The 13,687-nt window shown below is 38.7% G+C and overlaps 1 protein-coding gene across 1 annotated transcript in view; it reads right to left on the bottom strand.

Moving 5' to 3' along the window:
• The window catches only part of LOC122806161 (high mobility group protein HMGI-C-like), a 202,799-nt gene extending 195,252 nt beyond the window's left edge, over positions 1 to 7,547 (bottom strand). Inside the window, exon 1 of the mRNA XM_044076396.1 lies at positions 7,292 to 7,547. Within this exon, the coding sequence (XP_043932331.1) occupies positions 7,292 to 7,408 (117 nt within the window). The 5' untranslated portion in view covers positions 7,409 to 7,547. The remainder of the gene's footprint in view (positions 1 to 7,291) is intronic.
• Positions 7,548 to 13,687: the final 6,140 nt, after the last annotated feature.

The raw sequence follows: 13,687 nt of genomic DNA, 5'->3' as shown, positions 1-13,687 counted from the left end.
AGCTTAAGCTCACTGGATTTAGAATGTATCGAGCAGATATTTTTATTTTATTATTTTTATTTTACATTTGTTTACCGGGGAGGTCCGAATGAACAGAGCTGTCTGTTTTATTCTCTGAAGAAGCTGTAAGCATTGGCTTCAGCGAAAACGCTCTTTTCTTGTTAAATAAAGTTTGCGTTCAGTCTTTTTGCACAGAAGTGTGGTCTACATCTGTAAAGTAAACGCTTACTAATTTCTAGGATTTGCTACGTTGAAAGGACTGCTTCTTTGTGTTTTTACTGTTTTCAGTGGAGGCCCAGGGAGAAAAGCTCCAGAATAATTGCTAACATACTATACATACAATATTTACATGAGCATTGTGGTTTAGACAAACAGTTATAAAATATGGCAGATAATAACATATGATTACATAACATATTTACATAAGCATGGTGGTTTAGACATTCAATTAAAAGTATAGCAGGTAGCAAGATATGATTGTTGTTCATACGGTATGTTTAGTAGAGATACTCTTGAAGATGTAGTGAAGATAAGACAAGAAAGGAAAAACTAAAAAATACTAGCCAGATAATCTTGAAGATGTAATGAATATAAGAGAAAAAAGGAAAAATGAAAAATACTAGTCAGTTTGTCAAAGGAGGAGAATACAGACAAGTTCATATGAGGTTCTTTGACATTTTAAGGGAAAGCTTTTCAACTTAGTGTAGGGAGGAGAGTTACTGGGTACACATGGGACAGTGGGGAGTAGGCGGCAGTGAGTTGGTAAGTAACGTGTGGTAATATATAGTGCATCTGTGGGAGTTTTTAAGAAGAGGTTGGACAGTGGGTAGGGGAAAGGTGTTTGAATATATCAGCCAGGTGCTAGGCAGTTGCATGTCCAAGAGTTGTTTAGGTAGGGAAATAAGCTGTTTTTTGAAGATGGTTTTGTTAGGTTGCACCCTGATTTATAGTGGTAGGGAGTTCCAAGTCTTGGCAATGTTGCTAGAATACAGGGAGTCACAAGAGTTGCAATGGCTTTTGGAGATTGCGATTAGTACCTTGTTAGTGGATCTAAGATCTCGGTTATTGGAGTAGAGGGTGATCAGGTCTTGTAATGCTGGAGTTTTGTCAGGTTGGTACAGTATTTGGTGAGTTAGAAGAAGTTGGTTTAGAGCTAAGGTGCTTGGGAGTTCCAGCCAGGAAAGTTGTTTTAGGCTTGACAATGGTGGGTGCGGTAGGAAGAATTTTGCTATTTTGCTGTAGCATACTGATAGATTTTTTAAGTCGCTTTTGTTTAGATTAATTAGGACAGAAGAAGCATACAATAAGGTAGAGAGGATGGGTACGAGCTAAGGTAAATTTACTGTTGCTGGTTAGGAAGTTTTTACATCTGTAAAGAGTACCTAGTTTTTTGTTGACTTTGGTTATTGTATGAGCTATGTGTTTGTCAAATTTCATATTATTGTCAATAATGACCCCTAGTAATTTGGTTTGTGTGAGGGGGAGATAGGGGTATTATCTGATGCAGAAATAGAGAACGGGGGAGTAGGTACTGCTACTTTGGAAGGATGGAAGAGCAGAGGTTGAGTCTTTTTTTGGATTTAATATTGCTAGGGAGTTTGTTAACCAGGTTTCGATGGCTTGATGTGAAGTTGTTGGAGGGTGGGGGCACAGCAGATTAAGGTGGAGTCATCAGCATATTGAACCAGATTTGCCACAGGGGTGGCTTTGTGAAGATTACTTGTAAATATAATGAAAAGTAGGGGTCCTAGGACTGATCCTTGGGGTACTCCTAATTTTACAGGAAGTAGGGGGGAAAGGGAATTTTTCCACTGAACAACTTGTTGACATAGGGAGAGGTCGTCTTGAAACCATAACAGAGTGGGGGTAGTTAGTTTTAATTCTGAGAGTGATGTTAGAAGTTTTGTATGGGAGACTGTATCAAACTCCTTTGATAAGTCAAGGAAAACTGCAGACACTAGTTGGCCATTGTTGCGTTGCATACTTACTAGGTTACTAAAAACAATGAGTGCAGTGATAGTGCTATGGTTGTGGCAGAATCCATGTTGAGTTTCGGCAAGAAGATTGTTGGAGAGAAAATATGTTAGGATCTAGGGGTGGACACATTTTTCCAGCATTTCAGTCAATGGGGAAAGTATAGCTAAAGGGTGGTAGTTTGTTAGGTCAGTGGATGTGCCCCCTTTGTGTATTGGTATAATGTATGAGATTTTCCAGAGAAGTGGCACCTTTTGTTCTGAAATTGATCTGTTAATAATTACATAAGGTATGCTGAGGAGAGCTACTATAGTTCACTTGTGTCTGTAAATCTTTACTCAGACAGTATCCTGATTACCCTTATGTACACTGAGAAGTTATTTTTGTTGCTGGCTTGTGGCAGGTAGTTTAGTTATTTTGGATTTGTGGACTTTAAAGGGAACAGCTTGAAATCACAAGGTATTACTGGGCTTCTCCTCCCCTCTCTATGACAGCGTGGTCCAAAAATTCAAATCAGATGTCTCCTTAGGGCTGTAAAATACCTAGAGACATGGGTATCAGTGGATTTGCATTAGATCACCAATTCCCAGGCTAAAGTGCCAGAGCTAATTTTAAAGTCACATCTAGGTCAGTGTGGAATATGTTGATCATACCACTTACAAAAACTGTATTAACTAATATTGTATTTGTGCCAAAGGTCCTTTATCCCTTGATATAAACAATAATGCAGCCACCTAAGAAAGTTGCTAGGAAATGAACAAGAACCACGTCAACATGGAAATAGAGAAAGGAGATTCTGCCAATAGGGATGACTGCAATTAGGAATACTGACAATAGGTAAGAGGGGGCGGGAATGCATTAGAGAAAACTGGTGAAGGAACCAAGGTTTTGGGAGCAATAACCAGAGAGAGAAAGGTAACAGAATGGGAAGACGCCAAGAACTTATTTGGACTGCAGGCTAAAGATTGCTTTCCATATCAAGTACTGATACCAGAATATAGGCAAAAGAAAGAAATAGGGGGTCCTAAATGAAAGACCAGCACTGGTAGAGTTTTTGGAAGAATCTAAAACAGAAGTTGCCATTAAGAAAGGAATAATTAGTACAGCATATAAAATATTGCATAACTATAAGAATCAATCAGAGAAAATTAGGAAGGACTATTAAGAGAGATTAGATAAGCAATTGACAAAGAAACAATGGGGGGATATATGTTGTTGTGTCTTTCGGCTTATCCCGGTTAGGGGTCGCCACAGCGGAACTCCGGTCCGCTAATGTTTGGTAGTGGATTTTTATGTGCCGAGTTACCAGCCCTGACGCACAACTTTCAACGAAGGCACGCCCATTCACGCATGCCTCCACACAGAAGACGCTCTAGCTGAGAATCGAACGTGACAACATCTTGCTGTGAGACGACAATGCTACCGCAGCACCACTACCGCGGGTTAATGGGGGGATATATGTATGTCTCCCAAATATGCAACAAAATCTAGAAGATTTTGGACTTTGCCTGGAAGTGAAGCAAACTTCAAAGAATTTTTCCTCAAGTAGATAACACTATTGAAGGTGTGATGGGAAAGAAAGAGGTAACTGGGAACATATTTTCTGGGAGTGTAGTGAGTTGGTAGAGTTAAAGATTCCCTGCAGACTACTCTGTTGGAGATGCTGGGTGAGCAAGATGGAGTGACTAGCAAAATTATTTTTTGAGCTATGCATTGCCTAGACCTAGTAAGGCCTTGCTGAGTCTAATTATGATGACTGACATAATAGTATTTACTAGAAAATGGAATTCAAAGTTTAAACCAACTTTATTAGAAGTAGTGAAGGTAGTAACACAGTTAAAACAACTGGAACTGGGATCTTTAGAAAACGGTAGAGCAAATTACATAGAAAAAATGGGAACTGTGGGATCAATACATGCAGAGGAGGAACGAGGTTTAAAGAAGGCAGGATCTGAATGAGCTATATAATGGCTGACTAAGAATGAGTGGACATTTTAAAAGTGATGTATAATGTTTGCAGTTACATTTGTCTTGCAGGGTTTGGAATGTATAATGTTTGCAAGTGAAATTGTGTCGCTATGGTTTATTGTCATTTATATAAATGTAACATGACCTATGTCATACGTGATAATTTAATAAAGTTGTTTCTTGTTTAAAAAAAAAAGAAAATGAGTATAACATACTATTCATAGTTCTGGGCCTCCTAATGACATGGTGTTAGGCTGCATGTAATTATAAGAAACAGAAAGAGCAAGTAATTTAGTTCCTGCATCTGGAATTATACCTGTCTGCAACAAATTTGCATTCTTTTTGTTCTTGTCTGGATTACTACTCATATTGGAAAAACTATGGAAACTGCAGTTATTAATACAGCACTCATGATGATTTAGGACTCTGAGAAGATGGGGTGAGGCTGACTTTTGCGAGGTTTATAAATTGTTCTTACATGGAACCAAAATTATGATGCATTTGTTCTTGATAGATTCCATTTTAAGTCTGAAGATTGCCCAGTACTCAACAGCATTAGGGTTTAAGGTATTAGTATCAGTTATTCAATAACAAGGGAATTGCTTACATTTCATTATATCATACATAAATATCAGCAGGTAGCTTTGGGCCCCTGTGTTACTTAGGGACCACCCCCAAACTACTTAAGGAGTGGCTTGAGAGGTAATTCAGTGCAGTTTTTCAATTCTCTGGCTAAAGTGGTTGAGATTACTTTTGGTTAATCTCTTCAGTCAGTGGGAATACCCACTTCACTCAGTCTTATATATGAAGTTAAGCAATACCTCCTTGCACTTGGGAAGCCAGTCTTGGAATGAAGTTTTCAGGATAAGTAGGAGGCATGAGGCAGAGATAAAAAAAATGAATGGCTATGTTTCACTCTTCCTTCTCTACTGCATTCGTGTTCTGATGATATCTTTTTACACTCCTGAAAATATTCGTCAGATGTTTCCACCAATACAGAGCTGCTACTGGAGATGTTGATAAACTATGATAGGATCTTATTGGCTCCATGTCAAAGGTTGATGACACTCTAACTGTGATCAGATGACCTGGGATCAGTTAGTGAGCCATTTGGGGAGGATGAGACCTAATGGCCAGTGCTAGCTGACCCATGCTGGATAAAGTTGGTATGGCTCAAGGCAGTACCACACCTTCTGGAATGAGAGAGAGAGAGAGGGAGAGAGGGAGAGAGGGAGAGAGGGAGAGAGAGAGAGAGAGAGAGAGAGAGAGATATCATGCCGTATACCAGCCAGGGATGCTCATTTGTCAGACTTCACACTGCATGTGCAGGAATGTGGAAGATGTAGTAGGTCCTAGTGCCTATCAGTATGTAAATCAGCCACTGGGGGGGGAATTAGGGGTCAAAAAATGGAACATCTCTCATAGTGTCATGGATGACAACATTGTCACATCAGGCACTTGCTCTATTGATGGTGAACAGATGTGCACATCATAGCAGGGTTTGATGGTTAGCAAACACACAGCAGGGAAAAAGAAATATATATATGATAGGCTCTTGGAAACATATTTTACCACTTATACAAACTTAAAATGCTTCAGAAAGAGGTTTTCAGGCCATGTCAGCTGGTATGGGAGGATGAAATAATTCTCTCTGAGGAAAGGAAACTTGTTTATGGTGCCTCTCCTTAACTTTGTTCCATGGACACAAAGTTCTCTTTTTTGATGTTTGCTAGCAATTGTCAGAAAATGTACAAATGAAAGGTTCACTATGACTTCTCTAGTTACATTTGGACAAAACTACAATAAAACAAACAGAACTTGCTGTAACTTTGATTGGGAAACACAATTAAAAGTAATTTTTTACAGACAGTAAACCCCTCTGCATCCCCAAGGGGCAGGCTAACCACATCCTCCTGAGATATATATAAATAAATACATATATCAACCCTATAGTTACACATCTGTGGACAAAAGGTGAGTTATGAAACACCATGCTCTTCTAAGCATTCTATGTGGCGTCTTTATTGTGTAAACTGAGGGGTAGAAGATGAAGCAACACTACTTCTTGGGTTAATTTGTGATGCATCTAGACAGTACTGAAGAAAGGCAGTTCAAAACTGTGAATGGTGCCCTTGTATTGGCATCTGATACAGGACAATAATCTCATCTCTTTGTGGGATGTGGATAACTTCACTGTCCCAACAAGGCAGACTTTTATTAACTTTAACCCCAAATCATTTATCAATGAGGCACCCTCTTTTTTTCACTTCTGCCTAGTTTCCCCTCCTTAGTTTGTTTGATGTGTCGGTTCGGTTTGTATGCTTCTGTCATAACGCTATTAGCTGTTTTTTGGATATGTCTTGGACGACAACTTGTGTATGGTTAATAAAAAATCATAGAGACACATGAATAATTATAACCATGACCACTGGACTACCAATGTGCTTACTTGGCATGATATGAGGATACAAATCAACTAAGAAAAAGAAGTGAAAACAATGGCACAATGAAACTGGTCACAAAGAAATTGGGACTGTCTCTTACGCAATTCTGGAAGAGAAGTAGCTTTTTGATAGGACACAGTAAAATGTAGGCTGTCTTTGAGTCCTGTGGGATGAATACTTGATTGTTTTGTGTTGACTGGCTGAAAGTATATAAAATACAGCATTTTAAGTATTGTAAGAAATTGGTTTATATACTGACAAGTTACTGGACTTTGTTGATATAATAAGATATGCAATAAGAAAATTAAGTTCCCCTTCTGGGAATAAACTACTATTGGAAGAAGTCTGGAAAAGCAATTCCTTCAGGCTGATGTTTCTTAACAAAGAATGGCCCCAACACAATGTTGTGAACAGAATGTGATAACTAAAAATTTTAGTCTGCATAACAAGACATCAAAGATAACAACTACTGTCTGCTTAAACTCAGAGTATAAACAAAGTAATGGTAGATACTAGACATAACAGCAAAATAGGCATAGCTCAAATAAGAAGAAAGGGAGAATCAGAAGTCATTCATCTGGATAACTACTATGCCTGCACATAGCACAAAAATGCTAATGAATGGCACAAAGAAAGCAGATTTTTGATTGAATTGGACATAGGTCCAGCCATCTTTCTTTGAGATTTGTACGGATTATACATTTACATAAACATATCACTATGTTAAAAAGTAAGAATCAATACCACAAATGCAAAACACAGCAAAACAAATGCAGTTCTTATATGACACCCCACACACACATTATGTTCCTGGGGATCTTCTGCTTCTCTTTATAGGGTTTAAGTCTCACTTTTCATACAGTGGTCTTCCTAGCAAAACAAGCTTCAGCAAAACATTTACTCACCTGAGGTTGTTTCCTGGGTCTCCCACGCCCTCTTTTTGGAGGCTCAGCTGGAGGAGGTTGCCGAGGAGCTGCAGCACCCTGTCGGGCTGGTCCCTCTCGTGCACCACTGTTGCTCATTGCTGCTTCCCCTGGGAGGAACTTCCTGAGAGGCTTTCACAAACTGGGTGAAAGGGTCCAATTTTGCATTGACAGTTGAAGCAGTGCAGGATAAGGCTACTTTAGAATGAGACCCCGTCCCTCTGTCAATCTAGGCACCAAATCTGTAGGATGAGAAAATAGCTCAGTCAAAATAAAACATTCTGCAACACTATTGAATGTATTGGTTGTTATATGAATGACATTAACCTGCACATTCCTAAATTAATCAGCTTGAAAAAAAATCTATCTATCTAAAAACTGCGGTGGTGGTGCTGCGGTAGCGTTGTCGCCTCACAGTAAGACGTTGTCCTGTTCAATTCTCAGCTAGAGCGTCTTCTGTGTGGAGACATGTGTGAATGGGCATACCTTCGTTGAAGGTTGTGCATCAGGGCCGGCAACTCGGCACGTAAAAACCTACTGCCAATCATTAGCGGACCAGAGTTCCGCTGTGGTGACCCCTAACCAGGAAAATCCGAAAGACACAACATATATATATATCTGGGTCTACGTTGTTTCACTGAAAACATACTTCACTGAAACTCATTTCATTGAAAACTCATTTCACTGAAAATCAGCTGCCTGAGCACAATTCACTGAAAGTTCACTTCACTGAAAACTCATTTGACTGAAACTCATTTCGTTGAAAGGTATATGCCCTCTTCCCCACTGTAGTGCAATTCTGGAGTTAGTATATATAGTAAGGGTGGGTGTGGGGGAGTAGCCCCCCACCAACTTTAAACACTAGAAACCAAAGACACGGATAATTACAAGCTGAATGAATAACTCTTTCCAGAAAATAATATATAACCAAACTATGCGGGGGACTATGACCCCTACACCCCCCTATATATATATACTAACTCCAGGATCACACTACAGTGGGGAGCAGGGCATATACCTTTCAACGAAATGAGATTAATTCAAATGAGTTTTCAGTAAAGTGACCTTTCAGTGAACTGTGCTCAGGCAACTGATTTTCAGTGAAATGAGTTTTCAACTAAATGAGTTTCAGTGAAGTGTGTTTTCAGTGAAATGAAGTAGACCCATGCATATATATATATATATATATATATATATATATATATCTATATATATATATATATATATATATATATATATATAGATATATATGGATCTAGGACTATTTACCAAAATCACTATTTACTGAAACACAAACACTCGCGCACAGTTTCGCAAAAGTGCTTTTCACCAAAAATGCACTTTCGCGAAACATTAATAAAAAAATAAAAAAACAAACTTAAAAAAAAAAAAACATTAATCACGTTTATGCAGGGGGTGCATCCCCCCACTTTTATATTCTCACTCCGGGATCGCACTACAGTGGGGAAAAGAGAATATTCCCTTATCCCCACTGTGCCGCAATCTCACCAACAGCCCTTTTGCAATGTTTTTTACTTTTTTTATTTCTGTTTCGTCAAAGTGCATTTTCGGTGAAAAAGCACTTTTACGAAACTGTGTGCGAGTGTTTGTGTTTCGGTAAATTATGCATTCAGTAAACAGTACTGGACGCATATATATATATATATATATAAATATATATGTGTATATATATATATATATATATATATATATATATATATATATATATATAAATATATATGTGTATATATATATATATATATATATATATATATATATACACACACACACACACATATATATATATATACATACATATGTATATACATATATATATATATATATATATATACATACATATATATACATACATATATATATATAATATATATATATATATATATATATATATATATATATATATAAAATATATATATATATATATATGTGTGTGTGTGTGTAGTTTACTTGTATCTACAAACATTGATGGTTATAACAAACTAATGACATTTTGAAAAATTATTTCATTTGCCAGTAATGCAAGGTTTCCTTTTGTACATTACAAATAATCTGGAGTAGAAAATGTCACATACAAAGAACTAACAATATTCCAAACAAATCTGGGCCAAAATCCATAGCAGGCTAGATACAATGCACAAACATGGTGCAGAAGTCCAAAGGAGTTGACTTCACAGTGTTGTTTTAGTAACCCATTGTGTTCATTGGCTTGTGTCAGCTCAATGGCATGGAACACACAACAGATCACATCACTCAAAACAAGTTACATTTTTATACTTAAATAAAATATGTATACTAAAACATATATAATAGCAATTAATTGTATAACAGATGCATTCCAAATTAAAATCAGTTTGCCTTACTGGCACAATATTTCAGTGGTAAAATATGTCTTACAAATAGGAAGAAAAGTACAGTTGTGCCCCACTTACAATAAACTGCAGATGTTCGAGTAGATCAATGTTGCAGTAGTGATTCTTGGGACCTCCTGCCATGCAGAAGCCTGTGACTGGTTCAATTTCTACAGTTGATCCCTAACTGATGGACATCCAACAACCAACTTCTAGGCATCAGGATATAAGAACGGCATCCATCCGCACTGTCTTCAGGGTGTTTCTAAGCAGTGAACAAGCAGTCTGATGCCTGAGGACAGCACAACCTCCCCACTTGTGTGAATTTGAGTGTAAAGGAGGAAAATCATAGGAGGCAGAGTGGGATGATGGAGATAAGAGGACCATCTGCAGGAATTCCTCTACCACTTGCGCCCAGCAAAGGGGAGACAAGCAGTCAGCAGACAGAGGGGTTGGAGGGAGGATGTACACACTGCAATTCTGATCTACTCAAACATTTTCAGTTTTGGTAAGTGGGGCACAACTGTACTATGTTCTTCACAGTTAGTGCTGTAGTACTGATTCTTTGCAGGACTCCCAAAGCTAAAAAAACTGGGTGACACATCATCTGTATGACCTTAGGAAAGAAGATTTTGATGGATGGCAGAAGTGAAACCTACTCTAGCCCTGCAGGCATTGCCTAGGTTACAGTGTTTTTGTGACTATGTGCAATGAGTTCCATGTGGCTGCCTCTAGCATGGCCAGGGTGGGAACTTCTTTTGAGGAAAGCAGTGGTACTTACTCCATGTCTTTTGGAGAGCATATTAATATGCACAGGTAAATCCTTTCCATGTGTGAGTAACAGAACTTAATACAGTTAGCTATCCATTTACAGATTGTTTGTTTTGAGACATGTTTGCTCTGTTTACCCTCTGTGAAAGCCACCAGCCATTGCTCTGCTCTGCTCTGCTCTATTATGACTTTTTGCCCTGCCTATATAGTACCTGAGCTGTTGGTGTACATCCAGGGAATGAAAGACTTGCTCTGCCCTGTTCTGTGGCCTTGGGTAAAAGACTGGCAGATGAATAGCATGGTTTAAAGTATGTTCTGATACCACTTCAAGCATAAAGTTTGGGTTTGTTTTGAGGGTGACTCCATCCATGTGGAAGACAGTTAAAGGTTCTTTATAAATCAGTGCTTGTAGCTTAGAAAAACTACTAGCTGAAGTCACAGCTGTGAGGAACTTTGTTTTCCAGGACAGCATCTTTAGAGATGCAGTGGTATCAGGTTTAGAGGAAGGCATAGTCAGATTTTCTATGACATAATTTAGAACCCAAGGTGGAATGAAATTCCTTCAGAGTGGTCTCAAGTGAATCACCTATTTTAGAAAAAGTTTCATGTGCGGGTGTGGGAAGATAGGTGGAGCATTGTTCGTGCAATGTGAATTTGCAGAAGCATGTACCTTAATGCTGGGATAGGAAAGGCCTAGTGTAAAGAGGCCCATTAGGTACCGCAAGACTGAGCTGATGTCTGATTACTTTACTTATTTATTGGTCATTTGTTAACCAGGTTAGTCCAACTGAGCCAAAAGGCCCATTTTCAGTGGAGACCAGAGGAGAAAGGCTCCAATTATACTGCTAACAAAGCAAATATAAAAACAATACAATCGGAATATATACAGTTACATGATACAGTAAGCTTAAAACAAATGCATAAATAGTTTAAATAAGACTGACAGTCTGGTTCTAGTGGCTACAGATGGGGTAAACATATAGGTTATTTAGAGCAAAAGACAGACTGAGTTTGGAAAAAACATATTTAGATCTATACTACAGCATAACAGTCAGTATCCGTATTACATAAAATTGTATATACAGTAGCCTGTTGACAGTTTGTGACTGTCTTCCTGGAGGATTCTACTATCTAAATCCAGAAGAACTATATACAAGAAATATATGTGCAAAAAAAAAAAAAACGCTGACAGCTTCTCATAGGCCCACAAGAGGTCTTTTATAGTCTACAAAGCTTAGAGAGATAAAGATATAGTATAAAGGGAGACAGAGAGAAGGGGGCATATTAGGTTGTGTCCTGGCATACAGGGAGGGGAGGGGGGATTAGGTTGGTTCCTGGCATGGACAGGAGCAAGAGTTTGCCAGGAAGTGTTTTAGTTCTTGTTAGAAAATGTTCGTATGTTTAATAGTATGAATGTTAATGGGGCGTTTATTCCAGGCTTGGGCAATAGTGCTTTTGTATAGTAGCTTACCTATGTTTTTCTTAGGTTTGTAGACATCAAGAAGGAGTTGACTGGAGCTGTGGAAGGAGCCAATAGGACTATAGAGGGATACTAGGGAGGAGAGGGAATGGCAGGCTGAATGTTTATTAATTAAGGAGTGAGTGAATGGAACTGGGGTGACAGTAGTAACTGGGGAAAAGTGCTTAAGTAGGATCGGTGTCATTGCTGTGCCACCCGGCACAAACTCTTTTCCATTTTGCCAGTTATGATTTCCTGGTATTGGCCTTGTTTTGCTTCCCTTAGAATGGAAAACACCTTCTTGGGATAAGAAACCATCCTAGGTGTCAAAATCTAATCCTCTATGCAATTAAACTGAGGGTGGCTAAGTTGAGATGGATGAAATACCCTTCAACTTGGCTGGGGTGAAAGATGTTGGCATAGTAGTGAACTTGTTTGACTCACAGACAAAAAGTACAGGATTTGATTCCCACCAAAGGAAAATGACTCAGCTTAAAATGGCCTACAAACACAGTTAGCCTATTACTAACCTATGAACCTAAAGCAGATCTATCTCATGCAGTAGTGTGCAGAATCTCCCTTCGCTGAGCATTAGGGAGAAAGAAAAACAACATTATCTCGGCTAAATGGGGGCCACTAGGATCATGCTGGGCCTGTCTGTCTACCTGATTTTTGTGAATACCCAAGAAATCAGGGGCAAGGATGGGAATGCGTACAGGAACCGCTTTGTCCATGTGAAGAAAAATGCATCTGACTTCTAAGCTCCTAATTGCTGTGTTCTCGAGCAGAACTTCTGTAGTTGCTTGCTATGGAAAGAGGTAAACAGATCTATTCAGAGGATCTCCTATTGTATTGTCAGATCCAAGAAGATCTCATTTTCCATCACCTGTCACTGTAGTCTAGAAGGTTATACTTAGAGAATCAGCTAAGGTATTGCTCTGGCCTGGAATATAAGAGGCCTTAAGGGTTAACCCTATATCTTGAGCCAGCATCCGAATTTTTCTGGCAAGGCTGCACAGGGGGTAGGACAACGTGCCCCCTTGTTTGTTTATGTTCATATTGCTGTGGTGTTGTCTGTCCAAATTTGAAGTGTCCCTGGGCTTAAGCTTTGTTGAAAGGCTTTTATGGCCTGGTAAACTGCTAGTAATTCCTTTTTGTTTATATACAACTTCTTTTGCTGTGAGGAACAAATAAATGCCTGTACCTTCAGAGGTCCTAAGTATGCTCCCAAAGCTATGTCTGAGCTGTTTATAGTATTAGTCTTGTCTACATCTGGCACAGTGACATTTACTCCTGGGATCTTTTGTACAGCGTTCTTCCACCACTGGAGATTGTTTTTCATACATGGAAGGAGGGGCTTTAGGGTTTCCACAAATGTTGTTCATTTTTTTGAAATTACTGAAGTATCTTGATGTGTCACTTTGCAAATGGAATCACGAAGATGCATGCTGACACATTTCCTAGTATCCTCAGAAATTCCTTCTCAGTGATGGGGAAGGAAGTATTTCTGTTGAACAGAGTCTATGATGACCCCCAGGAAGAGGATCCTTGTTTGAGAGAAAGTTTGAGATTTTTGAAGATTTACAGTGAGACCTACTTTCTGGAAACAGTCTAAAGTGATCTGTAAGGAGCCAAAGGTCTCTGAAGTGGATCCTCTATGAATGATACAGTCATCTAAATAGGGGCAAATATGGGCTTCTAGAGTTCTGAAATGTACTATCATGGGAGCTAGGCATTTTGTGAAAACTCCAGGTTCAGTAAATAGCCCAAATGGTAAAC

The sequence above is a fragment of the Protopterus annectens genome, chromosome 7.part0, assembly GCF_019279795.1.
Source record: "Protopterus annectens isolate FY-2018-M chromosome 7.part0, PAN1.0, whole genome shotgun sequence".
Lineage (NCBI taxonomy): Eukaryota > Metazoa > Chordata > Ceratodontiformes > Protopteridae > Protopterus > Protopterus annectens.
The sequence above is the reverse complement of the archived record's forward strand: the minus strand, read 5'-3'. Positions and strand labels throughout refer to the sequence as shown.